Source organism: Musa acuminata, chromosome BXJ1-4, assembly GCF_036884655.1.
Source record: "Musa acuminata AAA Group cultivar baxijiao chromosome BXJ1-4, Cavendish_Baxijiao_AAA, whole genome shotgun sequence".
NCBI lineage: Eukaryota > Viridiplantae > Streptophyta > Magnoliopsida > Zingiberales > Musaceae > Musa > Musa acuminata.
The window spans coordinates 12,549,912-12,563,657 of NC_088330.1; the positions used below are offsets into that span (position 1 = coordinate 12,549,912).

A 13,746-nucleotide genomic window follows, 5' to 3' on the forward strand; every position below is an offset into this window, starting at 1 on the left:
AGATTCCACTTTTGTCCTCATCCGAAGTCCCCACCGGCCACCCCCTCCTTTCTCGTGTCGCCTCGGGCCCCACCTATGACATCCACCGTTGAGTGCGGCGTGCGATCGGTCTTACCTTTGATGTACCATTTACCTTTCCTGGCCACTCGTCGGCCTTCAATGCCCGTTGTTGTGGGGCCGACGGCGTCGTCCTGGCTTACAGCGTCGCGTGCGCGTCGGACGTGTTTGCTGTGTTATTTAGGACAGCTTTCCCTGTCCACGTGGTGTCACGTGACCGGTGGGCCGGAAATGGCATCAGGCACGGCTCCCAGGCCGGTCGTGCTGGCCACGCCGTCCCAAAAAGTAACGGCAAACTGACGTTGCCGTCAACACGGTCATTAATCTCCCTCTCCAATTCAAAGTCGCCGTCAAGCAAACAACCCTTCCGACTGTTCTCGACTTAAATCTTTCCTTCCCTCTTCGGGCAAATTTGCCCCTCCATCCGCTCTTCCATCTGACCGCTAAACCAAGCCCTGCCTCGATCCGACGGTCGTGATCGCTTCTCCGTGCCCCGGTCCTTTATAAAGCCTCCTCGATGGCCGCCGATCCCCTCTTATTCCCACAGCGAGAGAGTATTCGGAGAGAGGTTTAGATATTTCTTTGTGAGGCGACGATGGCGGAGCACGAGGAGTCGGTGGCGGAGTCTCTGCTGGAGAAGATCACTGAGAAGTTCCACGGCGGGGACTCTTCATCGTCAGATTCGGACGGCGAGAAATCATCTGTGGTGGACTCCTCGGCGCCGTCCGCCGCCGAGGTTGTCAAGGCCAAGATTTACCGCCTCTTCGGGCGCGAGAAGCCCGTCCACAAGGTCTTGGGCGGTGGGAAACGTACGGATCGTCCCTCCCTGATGCCCTTTCCGTTGAAAGATTTTGCTTGCATTTTTAATATAATAAAACCTTTTCCATTTTTTTCTTCATCGGTTTGATCTCGATCGTATTCGCCGACTCGCATGACGGACGGGATCTGTAGGTTTTTCTAAGATGTGGTTCAGTGATTCGCGAACTTATTATTTGAATCGGATGTAGATTTTAATTTTTCAGTTTCCATTTTTATTGAATAAGGAAAAAAATTACTTTTTTCTATTTTTGAGTACATACGAACAGAAACCCTAAATCGGATCCGGATATCTTGTTGACCTCGATCAATGGATATCCTTATTTGTCCTTAGTTTGTAAAGTGTATTGGATGATCGAGCTACCTCTTCGTCTTGATATATTATACCCTTTTATGTTGGGCGAATCGTAAATATCTCAGTAGACTATATTTGCGTCTTAAATATAACCTGTTAAGGGTGGATTAGCTATAAGACTAGGATGATTTAATGACCGATTCTTGAGCAGCTGCTGATGTTTTCCTATGGAGGAATAAGAAGGTATCGGCTGCCACGCTCGGTGGAGCGACGGCCATCTGGGTCTTGTTTGAGTTGATGGAGTACCACTTGCTGACCTTTGTTTGCCATAGTCTCATCCTGTCCCTAGCCATCATGTTCCTCTGGTCAAACGCATCAACTTTCATCAACAAGTGAGTTTTGCTCTGCAATTTTTTGTTGCTTCGTTCTGTATGCCCTCTTCAGTGGCTCAATCCTCTGTGCTTCGTTTGTAGGTCCCCTCCACGCATTCCAGAGGTAAGCATTCCGGAAGATATGGCTGTGAACATTGCACTTTCGCTTCGATATGAGATCAACTGGGCTTTTGCTGCTCTGAGGGACATCGCATTAGGGCGTGATCTTAAGAAATTCCTTTCTGTATGTTGCCTCATTGTTCTTATTTGCAAGTTCAATATTTTGGTGCCCTGTTTGTGCCTTTAATGGCTGCTGCTTTGATTATAGGTCATTGCTGGCCTGTGGGTTTTCTCAATCATCGGCAATTTCTGCAATTTCTTGACCTTATTTTATATAGGTAATTGAAATTTTGCAGTAGTACCTACCTTTTTGCTGCCCTAATAATTATAGTTTTAGTTATTTACATCTTTGAGTTTGGGTAACAGCGTTTGTCACACTGCATACGGTGCCGCCACTGTATGAGAAGTATGAGGACAAGGTTGATGCTTTTGCTGAGAAAGCACAAACTGAGTTCAAGAAGCATTATTCCGTGATTCATGCAAAATACTTGAGCAAGATTCCAAAGGGGCCATTGAAGGATAAGAAGTTCCAATAGAGTTGAAGGATCTGTGTGGTTGCAGTTTGATTTTGGCAGTTAATTGGCTAGTGATGGTTTTCGATCGGTGTAATGACTGTTTATCCATATTTGCTTAGAACTCTCCTTTTGAGTTCCTAATTAGAGGCATGGACATTATCAGTATGGGTTAATATAAGTGATTCTGAGTTTTATGATGTGGATCGGAGTTATTATTGTACCAAGTAAGACAATTTAGTTTTATTTTAATGGTGATTTGTTTTAGAAAATCTATGTTATTTACATACATGTCATTTCTATGAATCATCGAGTATTCTTTGTGTTTCTCTTCATCATTATGGAGTTTTTCCTGTTGTTGATGTAACAAGAGGCAGGTTTCATGTTGGAGCACTAGATGCACTTTGTGATGCGTTCTTTTCTTCCTGTTTGTCCACTGTTCTATGTTGCATGATGACTATGCAAATAAGTCTGGATCGTAGAATCTGAAGTTTATGCTCAAGCAAGGTGGTGGATGTTGGGTTGGTATTATATGTATGGAGCTTGTTGTCATATTATAACCATCTTAGATTATTACTCTGTTAATGGTGTGGGATAACCACAGTTCTGTGAGAGTCAATATGACCTTTTGATGATTACTTGAGTGATTCTTCGAGTTGTTTACCTTATGATCATTGTGAACTTAAAATAACGTGTGGTTTCATAGATTTTTAAAAGCTGTAGATGCATTAAGGTCATGAAAAAACACATTTACTTTGAGATGTTTATGTACTTGTTAGGTACTAATACTTATTTTTCAGCATCATTTGATGATAATTATTACATTCCTTAAAGTTTAGCTCTTCTTTTGTAATTTAGGAAGAGATGGGTACATGACCTTTCAATATGCTGTTGTATTGTTATTGAACATAGATGATGATTGGTAAAACCAAGTAAATATTCTTATTTCATGAATCCTATACTGCTTAGACTAACATATGTTATGAAGAACTAAGCTAAGGGTTCTTTACATTGTTGAATATATTTTATGATAACGTAATGAATTGTGTTAAGGATATATCCATCCTATACTATGATTAATGATTAAGTGGGTGAGCCTTGGTGGCATGGTAAATTTGCTTGTTTGTAATTTGTCTTCTTTATATTTCCGAATCCTCTGTTTTCTTTCTTATTATTTGAGTTACCACCATGAAGGGGTTCTGAAATTATAAGGTGAGACTGCTCCACCGAATTGCCCATAATTCATCCATGGTATATGATAGATAACGGAATAATTTCAGGCACTAAAGTTCACCGAGAAAAATAGCGTCAATGGCCTTATTATTTGTGGAGTGCTGGGAGTTTGAAGGACTTCCTGTTGTTATATTTGTCACAAACAGCTATTTGATCCGATAAAGTCATTTCTCATCGACGTTTTGAGGACGTGGGACGATGGTTACAGGAAATCAAATATTGCTGAACCTTTGAAGATATACTTGTTGAACTTCCTATTTTTATGGTTGAACAGTAGTTGTTGGTCATTTGTTGTGAGTTCTTTCGGAGCGTTGTACTTGAAAGCTATTATATTTCTCCGCATAAGCTTGTCATCGCAAATATTCTTCCCGGTTTGTCTGTGTCGGCTGATGAGATGGGTAGAAAAAGTATCCCGCTTTCGATGGCATGAATGAATCCGAACTCGATGAATTCCATTTTTGGTAGCCCCCTCTTTTAAGAATCCTCTGTAAAAATAATAAAATATAATTTTATTATTTATATCCTCTCCGTTTCAATAATTTTCATCTGTTTAAAATACATTATTCACTACGGGAGCTTGAAATCATTTTGACGGTCAGATCTCTTGATCTAAATCTGGGCCGCTATATTCCTAATTATATCCGATCTGGTTTCAGCCGAGTTCCTCAACTACTATATAGAGACTCAACCGGACCCAATTCTACACCACTCGACAGGGATCGGGTCGATGTCCAATTCGACCGGCCCCGAACCCAACCCCTCTCGCTTGCTGCACTACTTGCCCTAATATCCCACCTCTATAAATACCCCCAGGTGGCCAACCTCCGCCGGATATCATCCTCGCCTCGGCCGTCTCCTGCCATCAAACTGTTCCAAAAAAGCCTCGTCTCTCTTTCATACTGCTTCCCGTTCTCGGATGCGATGAAGAGAAAACATTCTCTACTGTGATCGTCGGGTTCCTCTTCGGATCCGGCGACATGAAGTCCATCTAATTTGGTTCGTATTCACTGAGCATCCTCCACCTCCTCTTTTGTTCTTCTTTCTTTTACTCTCTTTTCCCCCTTTCTTTAGTATCTTGCCAAACGAAGGACCTATGGAGGAATCGCTTCTTACGCGGTGCTATTCTTTCCAAGTTTGCCTTCGGATAGGAAGTAAAAGCGAGGTGGGACGGCCGGACTCGTAGATGAATTCGAGTTTGGGTGATCTCCGGGTCGTTCTTTCGATCCGTTCTTCGCACATCTAGATTAGTGTTTGGCAGAGATCCATGTAGAAGATCGAGTAAGAGGGGACGAAAAGAGCGAAGGGCCCAGCAGAGGGGTGATGAACTCGTGAGTTGAGACCTCTCTAACTTCTCGGTACAACCTTCGCAAAGTGAAGCCTGCCGTGATCGTACGACGCCTGAACTCTGTGGTTTTCCTGGTGTCTCGTACACGGCTACAGATCCTCTCGGCGACTGATTAACTTTTCAATTTTTCTTGATGATACTTTGGAGCATTGTAGCTTAGCTAATTTTTGGCTCATCTCTCATGCAATCTACCACACTTTGGCACATCAAAACCTAGGAACATAGGAAGGTGTTAGGGACAGTAAAGATGAGATCTGGCTTCTGTAGTTGATGTCATGTTGGGTTCAATCTGTACCCACGAGAGGTTTGAACCCGAGGAGACGAGAAATTAGAACAACATGCTATGGATACGGGCTCAAGGGGATAGCATACGTAGACTGTTTTGTACGACAATATCTTTTTCTCCCTCCCGTCCCTTTTTTTTTCCCGGTTATGCACTCAAGTTCAAATAATATTTTCATTGTATTCACATCTGGAGAGTGCCTCTTAAAGTTGTAGATCTCACAAAAGAAAATATAAAATTTGGATCGAGCAATTTAGTCCTAATCGTGAAATCTAATGAACTATATTAAGTCCACGTAATGTGATATTGAGAAATTATATTGATTGTGTTAAAATAATAAAATAATCCTTTATGATAAGGAACGTTATGCACATCACGCGTTAGACGTGGGGAACCGTAAGAATCACTGACGTCTTTTGATGGTATAGCACAAATAGACTTTTGTTTTCATTACAAGATGATATCTTTTTAATTATGTAGGAGATTTTTGTTATGATTATTATAAGATAATAAGACCTACATAAATGTTGGAAGGTCATCATCTTAGTGAGAGATTGAATGTTCTACAAGGATGCCAAAGGTTTATTAATTATCAAATCGCAGTACGGAATTAGAACGTCATAATCAATATTAACAGTTAAATATACAATAATTATTAATTAGTGTTTCGGAAGTTTTAGTTCAATCCTCAGATATTTTAGATTGGCCCCAAAGTGATATTAAATTGATCGTACATTACTACACATTAATACTGAATACTGCACTACTGTGGCAAAATTATAAAAATACTATAATCCAATTATCTGTTCTCAATGTAATGCAGTCCTCAACCCAACCATCTATAAAATGGTTTGTGCTTGGCCAATTCGATTGCATGACTTACATCAGAACTTCAACTCTGCAGTTTCCATTACTGATTCTTATTTTGTGAGTTGGAAAATCCACATTCTGACTTACATCAGAACTTCAACTCTGCAGTTTCCATTACTGATTCTTATTTTGTGAGTTGGAAAATCCACATTCTTCATTCTGATCGACCTGTAATTTGGATTTCTCAATCACTAGCTGTCTCTCTGAGCTCTTAGATGGCACGAACGGGCTTCGGGCCATGGAAAAAAAAACCTCCTACTTATTTATTCATAATATCAAAAAATAAAATTTGTTTTATTATTTGAAATTTCCGTATTATCGATTTTATTTTATTTTTCTCCTAATCTCTTATTTTATCCTGACGAATCTCCCATTGTGATTATAAATATTTAAAATAGGATTAAATAGTAATTTTTAAAAATTAGAGACTGTGTTCTCATTCCGATGTCGGTTAATGAGATCCCGATCCCGATGCTGGCTCATCTTATGATCTGACTCTTCCCTATTCTCCGGTGAAATGAGATCAAATTCAACCAGGTCAGAGGATGCACCGAGTCTGTTATCAAATTATCATCCCTAACATTCTTATTTTCAATCGAGAACTTTCCTATATTTGTTTAATTCATTTTTTTGGGGGTCGGTTGTGATGTGGCTGCACGTAGGCAGTCCGAGCTGTCGCCAGTAGACCCGGGCCACCCTTGGCTTGACCCGGTTCGTTTGTGGGAGGAATAACACGTGGGGACCACAACATCGGCGTGCCGGATTCGTTGCTGCCTGTACTTTTTTTAGTGACCGATGCCGCGTTAAAACCCGATCCTTCGCACCGTGATAGGAATAGAGGAGGAAATCGATTCGAAGCACATTACCTCTCGCAGATCTCTCTCCTCCTCCTCTCTGCTCCGCTCAGAGAAGGAAGAGAGAGATCTCAGATTTGTCTGTCTGTTCCAGTCTTTTTCGAAGCGGAGGAAGATCACGGCCGAGATGGCGGCAATCCCTAAAGTTTTAGTGGCCGTTTTGGTTCTCGCCTTGGCGACTGTTGTGCCGTCCGTCCAGGCTCAGGCTCCCGCCCCATCACCTACCAGCGACGGTGATTTGATCTTTTCCTTCGTTCTTTCTCGTATTCACGTTATATATCCAGTTATTTTATAGAAGCCAAAAACCGGACCCTTTTTTATGTTCTTCGTGCTGGATGTGTTCTCTTCCCCTTTTGTTCTGTTACCTTTTCATAGATTTTACTAGTTTGTAACAGTTAGGATCCGGTTCAAGTGTAGATTTCTGTTCGTTCGTACATCCATGCCGTATTGGAGTAAAAGTTTGTATCTTTGAAGTAGACGCTCATTTTTTAGATCAGAGATAATGTTGAAGGTCTACGGATCTAGCGTGACATGGATTAGGGTTTCGCTAATAGGTTCGGTGTTCTTAACATTTTGTAAAGTTCCTCTTTTTAGGGCTAAACGTTGGTTAAATGTTGCAAATTAGTTGCGATCGTATGATGTAATGAAGACTATGTTTTCTTAATGCATCTCTTACTGCAAATTCATTGATCTTGATGTGGGTATAAGTCTTGTTTGATCGTTATCTGTTGAAGGATTGTTGGATTGATATACTCTTTCTTCTCTTGTGCAGGCACATCAATCGACCAGGGGATTGCTTATTTGCTAATGCTTGTGGCCCTGGTTCTCACCTACCTCATCCACCCCTTGGATGCCTCCCCCTACAAGCTCTTCTAAGCCTTTCTAGGATTGCATTTATGTCTGTGAGGAAGGGATTGGTGGTTTGTCTTGCTTGTACTTGCATGATCATGGTGTGGGATTTGGACATTTTTTAATGGAACTATCATGTTGATTTATCCTAAATGTTCTTGTTGCTGGTGCAGCTGAAGCTTTTGTTTGTGCTTGCAATTTGCTTGGTTTACAATGAATATGATGTCACAGTGGGAAATTTGAACTTCTGTATAGCAAATGTACTGGAATTGTAGAAGATTTGAAGTTTGGGGGGAGGAAGAGCAGCCTTGATGCTGGTTATCCAACATGAATAATCAAGCTCTGTGAACCCCGACGAACATTGGCGATTTGGTTTGGAGTTGGATAAAATGTTCGATGTTGTAAAAGTTTATATTTCCTCTTATGCTTCTGGTTTTGCACGAGAAATATAGTTGTAGATGTGCATTTCACACTGCACATAACCCGACGTGGTCTGAGCTTCTAGGGTATCATATATATGATATATACATGAAGACTAAGGTCTGGAGAGGTTTTTCTATTCGGATCCTCTGATTCCCAAGTTAGATAAGTGCAGATGCGAGTAGTCAAAAAGTAATTACCTCTTCTCTTTTTCATTATATTAATAACAAGTTTTTATATTTTTCATTATATTAATAACAAGTTTTTATACATAAAGGGATAAAATATCTCATGAATATTTTATGGAGAGGTAGCCTCTAACCATTTTTAATAGCCTCCCTTTGGCCTCTTATCCACACGGGTGACAAAAAGGGGGACAACCCATATCATTTGTCTTCGACCTTTGCATATGTGGGCAGACGGGTGGACGGTAACCTCTGTCTTCTCCTTTTACCCTGGACACCATATGACGATTATGTATAGGATGATGATTGGTTAATAGTATACTTTGTATCATTTATACACCTTGAAGGCATGCTTCGGGGCTCTCGCAAGAGGGACTCGAAGTGTGACATCTAGTTCATTTGTCATGTTAAGCTTATGCCTCTTCGATTGATTCTCCAACCTCGTGTATTAGGCGAACATTAAAAGGGTCAGGGGGCGCTCGTGTCTTAAATTGACGACCCTTGTCCCTTGGCAAGGGGTCACTCCTCATCGATGAACCCTCTTAGGTAGAGGATCAATCTTTGTCGATGTGAACCTAATCCTCCTTTAAATATGGAGTGTTAGGAAAAGAGTTGGCACTAAGAGGGGGGGTGAATTAGTATAGTGGTAAAAATTATGTCGGTTCAAAACTTCATTGCGATTAAATTCATTTCTGACGAAAAATCATTTCATAAAGGTATTAACTTTGAAAATGTATGGAAGAGCATAGTAGATGTAAAACAAGTAAAGTAAATTGCATAAGAGAATCGCAAACTAGATTTTTATAGTGGTTCGATCGTCGTGATCTATATCCACTTCGCTTATTCCTCTTCCGTCGAGGCCACTGGCATCCACTATCGGTCTTCTTTCAATAGGCGAAGACCAACTACCCTTTTACACCTCTCTTCTCCTTTTTATAGGTTTAAGAGAACCTTTTACAACCCTCTTTTATAAGATATTCATCTCACACCTCCCTTAGAACACTCTTTAAGCTTTGGGAGGAGGGAACTCAACTTTCTAAGGTTTACAACTTTAGAATCATAAGGTTTTGCTCAATATTTCTTGCTTATCCATGCAAGAATAGCTGGGGTATTTATAGGCACCAAATGGATTCAAATTTGGAGCCCAAAATTCAAACCCCTGAAATTTCACGGTACGGGCTGTAACACCCCCTGCACTAGGCGGTACCACGGCCTGCAACCTGACACTAGACAGTACCACCACCCAGATAGTCTCGAAGATTGAATTTGGGCGGTACCACTGGTCAAACTGGCGGTTCCAATGCTTGACACAGTCTCGGAGACTGTGCCACGATGGTTTCACCTATTTAGTCACTGTTTGGGTCTTTCTCTTGGCCCAACACAGCCCAAACTTGGCCCAACTATCCCCTAATTGGGTTGGCTCAATTCTAATCCCAGTTATGTGCTAACTATAAATTTTAAGATATTTACTAAGCTAAACAAAGTGTTGGGAAATCTTGGGGCGACATCACATGCACAATAGAAGAACAAGAAAACAAAATCCCTAATTTCCCAAAAAGATGTTCGTCATCGTGCGAAGATTAGTGCGCAAAATTTACGAAATAAACTGCGTTTAGAATAGATTATGTTACCTAAGGAGATCGTATATCCCTGTTTCCTTGCAGATCTCTAGGAGAGGGTGAAGGAGGTCAAGCGTCCTCTCTAGCGGTGATCCACGTAGTAGGGCTGCGACGATGCTCCTCAAAACTCCAGGCCTGCTCTGAGGTTGAGAGGGAGAGGAGAATAAGAGAGACAAGCAAAGGCTCTAGTCTATGAACCACTGAATCCCTCCTATTTATAGAGGTCCCCTGTCAAACCCTAATGGATCCTCCCCTAGTGGGTATTAGATCTGCATCCAATTACTCAAGCTTTTTAGATTAGTGGATCTCTATCAAATAATCTCTCATGGGCTCTTATTGGATCTTGTCCATGGGATCCAATAATTTAGGGGCTTATTGGATATCCAATAAGATAGGGGCTCCAGCGGATATCTTATATCCGAACCTCTACTCACCGCAATGCCTACCATATGTGTGCGACCCTTTAGGCCCAATATCAAGCTGGCCGTGAGTCATACCTGTAAGAACTCTTACTATCTTAGTGAATTATTATCTTTATAATAATTCACTCGACTCATCGATTATAGACGTACTAGGCCACTACGACGTAGTACCCAGATGATATAAGGAAATCCAATCCAATGGACTTGTCTGTCATCAGTTATCGTATACCTATAGTCTCTTTCATCTATCTAATATCCTAGAGACCGTATATTGGGCATGGTGTTGTCAGACCCATACGGTTTCTTCTCGAGTCTCGCTCTAATCGAATTCTCCCAGAGAACTCTTTCTCTCTCAATTTGAATGACTCTAGCCAGGGATTTGTCTGAGCAAGAACACATGGGATATTCCTCTCATATTGCCGAGAGTGAAAAATCCTCTATTGATACTCAATAGCCCTTGTAAGGTCGACTACTACTCCCAATGGCTAGTTGTACTAGATCTGGGACATCCAAACCTATAAATCTGGTATCAAAGAGTGGAGCACTCATACAGGACATCCTTGGTGTCTCAAGTCTAAGGACCAGATATACCACTAGGACTACGGAATCGTTGTTCAATAATAAGGCATCATCAACCATCCAACATTCCGTAAGCGGATCAATCAGTGAACTCATTCTCCAATGAGCACCTGTATTGTATCCCTAGTGTCCCTACATGAGCAGCTATAAGACCAACTGCATCCATCATATGGACGGGTATACAGTACACTAGTTTGTCCGGTTTTCACGATGTCCCTCTCAAGTAACCTATGACCAGAATTATTTAGGATCTATGTTTAAAGGTGAGTCGATCTCATTATTGTGATCTCATCACTATTCGATTCCCATTGCATAGATCCAAGGACATCACAATATATATACAATAGTTAATATAAAGTGATAAATACCAAAATATAATAAGCAAAAAGATTCTATGTCAAGTCACATATGCCATCACTCACGTGATTGGCTTGTTGGGCACCTATGACTAGCAATCTCTCACTTGACCTAAAGCCAATCACCTATATATCTGATCCTCATTAGACTCCTATGACGCTCAAAGATAATCTTAGACAACGGCTTTGTCAATGGATCTGCAATGTTATCTTCGGATGGAACTCTTTCCACTGCTATATCTCCTTGGGTTAAGATCTCTCTGATCAGGTGGAATCTCCTCAGAACATACTTAGATTTCTGATGAGACATGGGTTCCTTCACTTGAGCAATCGCCCCGTTGTTATCGCAATATAAGAAAATCGGCACCTTGCTACTTGGCACAACTCCCAAATTTGTGATAAACTTTTTTACCCAAACTCCCTCCTTTGCTGCAGCAATGTACTCCACCTCTGTGGTCGAGTCAGTAGTAGTATCTTGCTTAGAACTCTTTCAGCATATTGCTCCTCCATTCAAGGTATACACATACCCCGAATTTGACTTGTTATCATTGACATCAGACTAAAAACTTGAGTCTGTGTAGCCTTCAACCCTGAGGTTACTACCTCCATATACTAGTAAAAGATCCTTAGTCCTTCTCAAGTACTTAAGGATACACTTTACTTCTTTTCAGTGCTCCAAGCCTGGATCCGCCTGATACCTGCTCGTGACACTCAGAGCATGCACTATATCAGGCCTAGTACATAGCATGACATACATGATAGATCCTATCGCTGAGGCATAAGGTATCATATTTATGCTTGCTCTTTCTTCTAGAGTCTTTGGGGACATACTCCTAGAAAGCGATATCCCATGTCTCATTGGTATGAGACCTCTCTTGAAATTTTCCATGCCAAACCTTTTGACAATGGTTTCTATGTACCTGGACTGGGACAAGCCAATCATCCTCTTGGATCTGTCTCTATAGATCCGAATCCCCAAGATATAGGATGCTTTCCCTAAGTCCTTCATAGATAAGTGTCTAGATAAGCCTTTACTATGGATAACATTCCTATGTCATTCCAATGATCAGGATGTCATTACATATAATACCAAAAAGGTGATAGCACTCCCACTTATCTTCCTATATACACAAGGCTCATCTTCATTCTTGAGGAGGTGTCCATTGAGATAATATCCTATGGTCCTTGAGGAACTGAGTAAACTCTGTACTTAAGTACTCACCTCGATCTGATCGAGGAGTCTTGATACTCTTTCCAGTCTGGTTCTCCACTTTATTTTTATACTCTCTGAATTTTTCAAAGGCCTCGGACTTGTACTCCATTAAGTACACATATCCATACCTTGAGAAATCATCAGTAAAGGTAATGAAGTAGGAGTAACCACCAATTGCATGAGTTGACATGGGTCCACATACATCACTATGAATGAGTTCCAACATCTCAGTGGCTCTCTCTCCAGTTCCACTAAATGGAGAGTTGGTCAGTTTTCCACGAAGGCAAGGCTCGCAAGTTACATATGACTCATAGTCGAATGGATCTAGATATCCATCATTTAGCAACTTTTGAATCCTTCCCTCATAGTCGAATGGATCTAGATATTCATCATTTAGCAACTGTTCACCTTATCTCGTTTCCTCTTAGATACACTTACATTCATGATATGTGGAGTAGTGTCTAGCATAAATAAACCATTATGCAATATTCTTTTCGTGATAAACTCATCATCTAATAATATCAAACAACTATTGTTCTCAAAAACTAATTTATATCCACTAATTGTCAAACATGAAATGGAGATAATGTTTTTGATAATAGAAGAAATAAAATAACATGTATCTAATGCCATAAAAGCTCCACTAGGTAGATGTAGGACGACCTCGCCAACAGCTACTATAGCAACTTTTACTCCATTGCCTATCTTGAGGTCCATCTCACCTCTCTCTAGTCTCCTAGGCCTTGCTAGAACCTGCAACGAATTGCATATATGATAAGCACTACTGGTATCCAATACCCATGTGTTATCATAAGAGTCTGACAAATGGAGACTGATCATGAATGTACATGAAGCTTCTCCAAGCTTTTGTTTCGCCCTCTCTGTATGATCTTCCACCTCGTCCTCGTCGATTCCGTCGACATCTCGATGCATCTTCATGCATCACAATCGTCTGTCTCGTGGGTCCCACTATCGCATCTACGCTCCCGCTATGCCTCCTCATATGATTACAACTTAATCATAGGCACATAGGCTCGACAATAACTGAGAAATATAGTGGAGGCTCGCAGACCCCAAGAATAATAATAATCACAAGTACACACATCACACGGTCCATGATCATCCATCCACACATCAAACATCACATATATAAACCATTATCATGTAGGATTACTATATAATAATAAAAAAATAATCAACTAAACCTTTTAATTAATTAATATTTTTTGAAATTAGGGATATTTAGGAAATTTTGGAATTCCTAGGGGTATTTTCATAATTTGGACAAAAGATAGAAAGTGGAATTTCTCAAATTTCGAGGGGCAAAACTATCTTTTTTGCCCAAAA

At 40.8% G+C, this 13,746-nt stretch overlaps 2 protein-coding genes, 1 long non-coding RNA gene and 1 other non-coding gene across 4 annotated transcripts; all 4 read left to right on the plus strand.

Annotated features, from left to right (window-relative positions):
- The first annotated feature begins 581 nt into the window (after nucleotides 1-581).
- LOC135649576 (reticulon-like protein B1) lies at nucleotides 582-2,456 on the plus strand. The gene is made up of 5 exons (XM_065168079.1): nucleotides 582-866; nucleotides 1,380-1,560; nucleotides 1,642-1,783; nucleotides 1,868-1,937; nucleotides 2,026-2,456. The coding sequence occupies exons 1-5, from the start codon at nucleotides 653-655 to the stop codon at nucleotides 2,193-2,195; spliced, it is 777 nt and encodes a 258-aa protein (XP_065024151.1). The 5' UTR covers nucleotides 582-652; the 3' UTR covers nucleotides 2,196-2,456.
- A 1,676-nt stretch (nucleotides 2,457-4,132) lies between these two features.
- Nucleotides 4,133-5,218, plus strand: LOC108952062 (uncharacterized). Its single transcript, XR_001976652.2, has 2 exons — nucleotides 4,133-4,400; nucleotides 4,476-5,218. It is a non-coding gene; the product is annotated as an uncharacterized LOC108952062 (long non-coding RNA).
- LOC135672693 (small nucleolar RNA snoR145) lies at nucleotides 4,700-4,848 on the plus strand. Its single transcript, XR_010513052.1, has one exon. It is a non-coding gene; the product is annotated as a small nucleolar RNA snoR145 (small nucleolar RNA).
- A 1,519-nt stretch (nucleotides 5,219-6,737) lies between the features above and the next one.
- LOC135672445 (arabinogalactan protein 20-like) lies at nucleotides 6,738-7,758 on the plus strand. The gene is made up of 2 exons (XM_065180930.1): nucleotides 6,738-6,989; nucleotides 7,529-7,758. The coding sequence occupies exons 1-2, from the start codon at nucleotides 6,884-6,886 to the stop codon at nucleotides 7,630-7,632; spliced, it is 210 nt and encodes a 69-aa protein (XP_065037002.1). The 5' UTR covers nucleotides 6,738-6,883; the 3' UTR covers nucleotides 7,633-7,758.
- The last annotated feature ends 5,988 nt before the right edge of the window (nucleotides 7,759-13,746 follow it).

What these genes read in the sequence shown, in the direction of transcription:
- LOC135649576 (XM_065168079.1), top strand. Translation starts at nt 653, where the DNA reads ATGGCGGAGCACGAGGAGTCGGTGGCGGAGTCTCTGCTGGAGAAGATC. An exon ending in GCATCAACTTTCATCAACAA is followed by an intron (nt 1,561 to 1,641) that starts GTGAGTTTTGCT and finishes CTTCGTTTGTAG; the next exon opens with GTCCCCTCCACGCATTCCAG. An exon ending in CTTGACCTTATTTTATATAG is followed by an intron (nt 1,938 to 2,025) that starts GTAATTGAAATT and finishes TTTGGGTAACAG; the next exon opens with CGTTTGTCACACTGCATACG.
- LOC135672445 (XM_065180930.1), top strand. Translation starts at nt 6,884, where the DNA reads ATGGCGGCAATCCCTAAAGTTTTAGTGGCCGTTTTGGTTCTCGCCTTG. An exon ending in CCCATCACCTACCAGCGACG is followed by an intron (nt 6,990 to 7,528) that starts GTGATTTGATCT and finishes TCTCTTGTGCAG; the next exon opens with GCACATCAATCGACCAGGGG.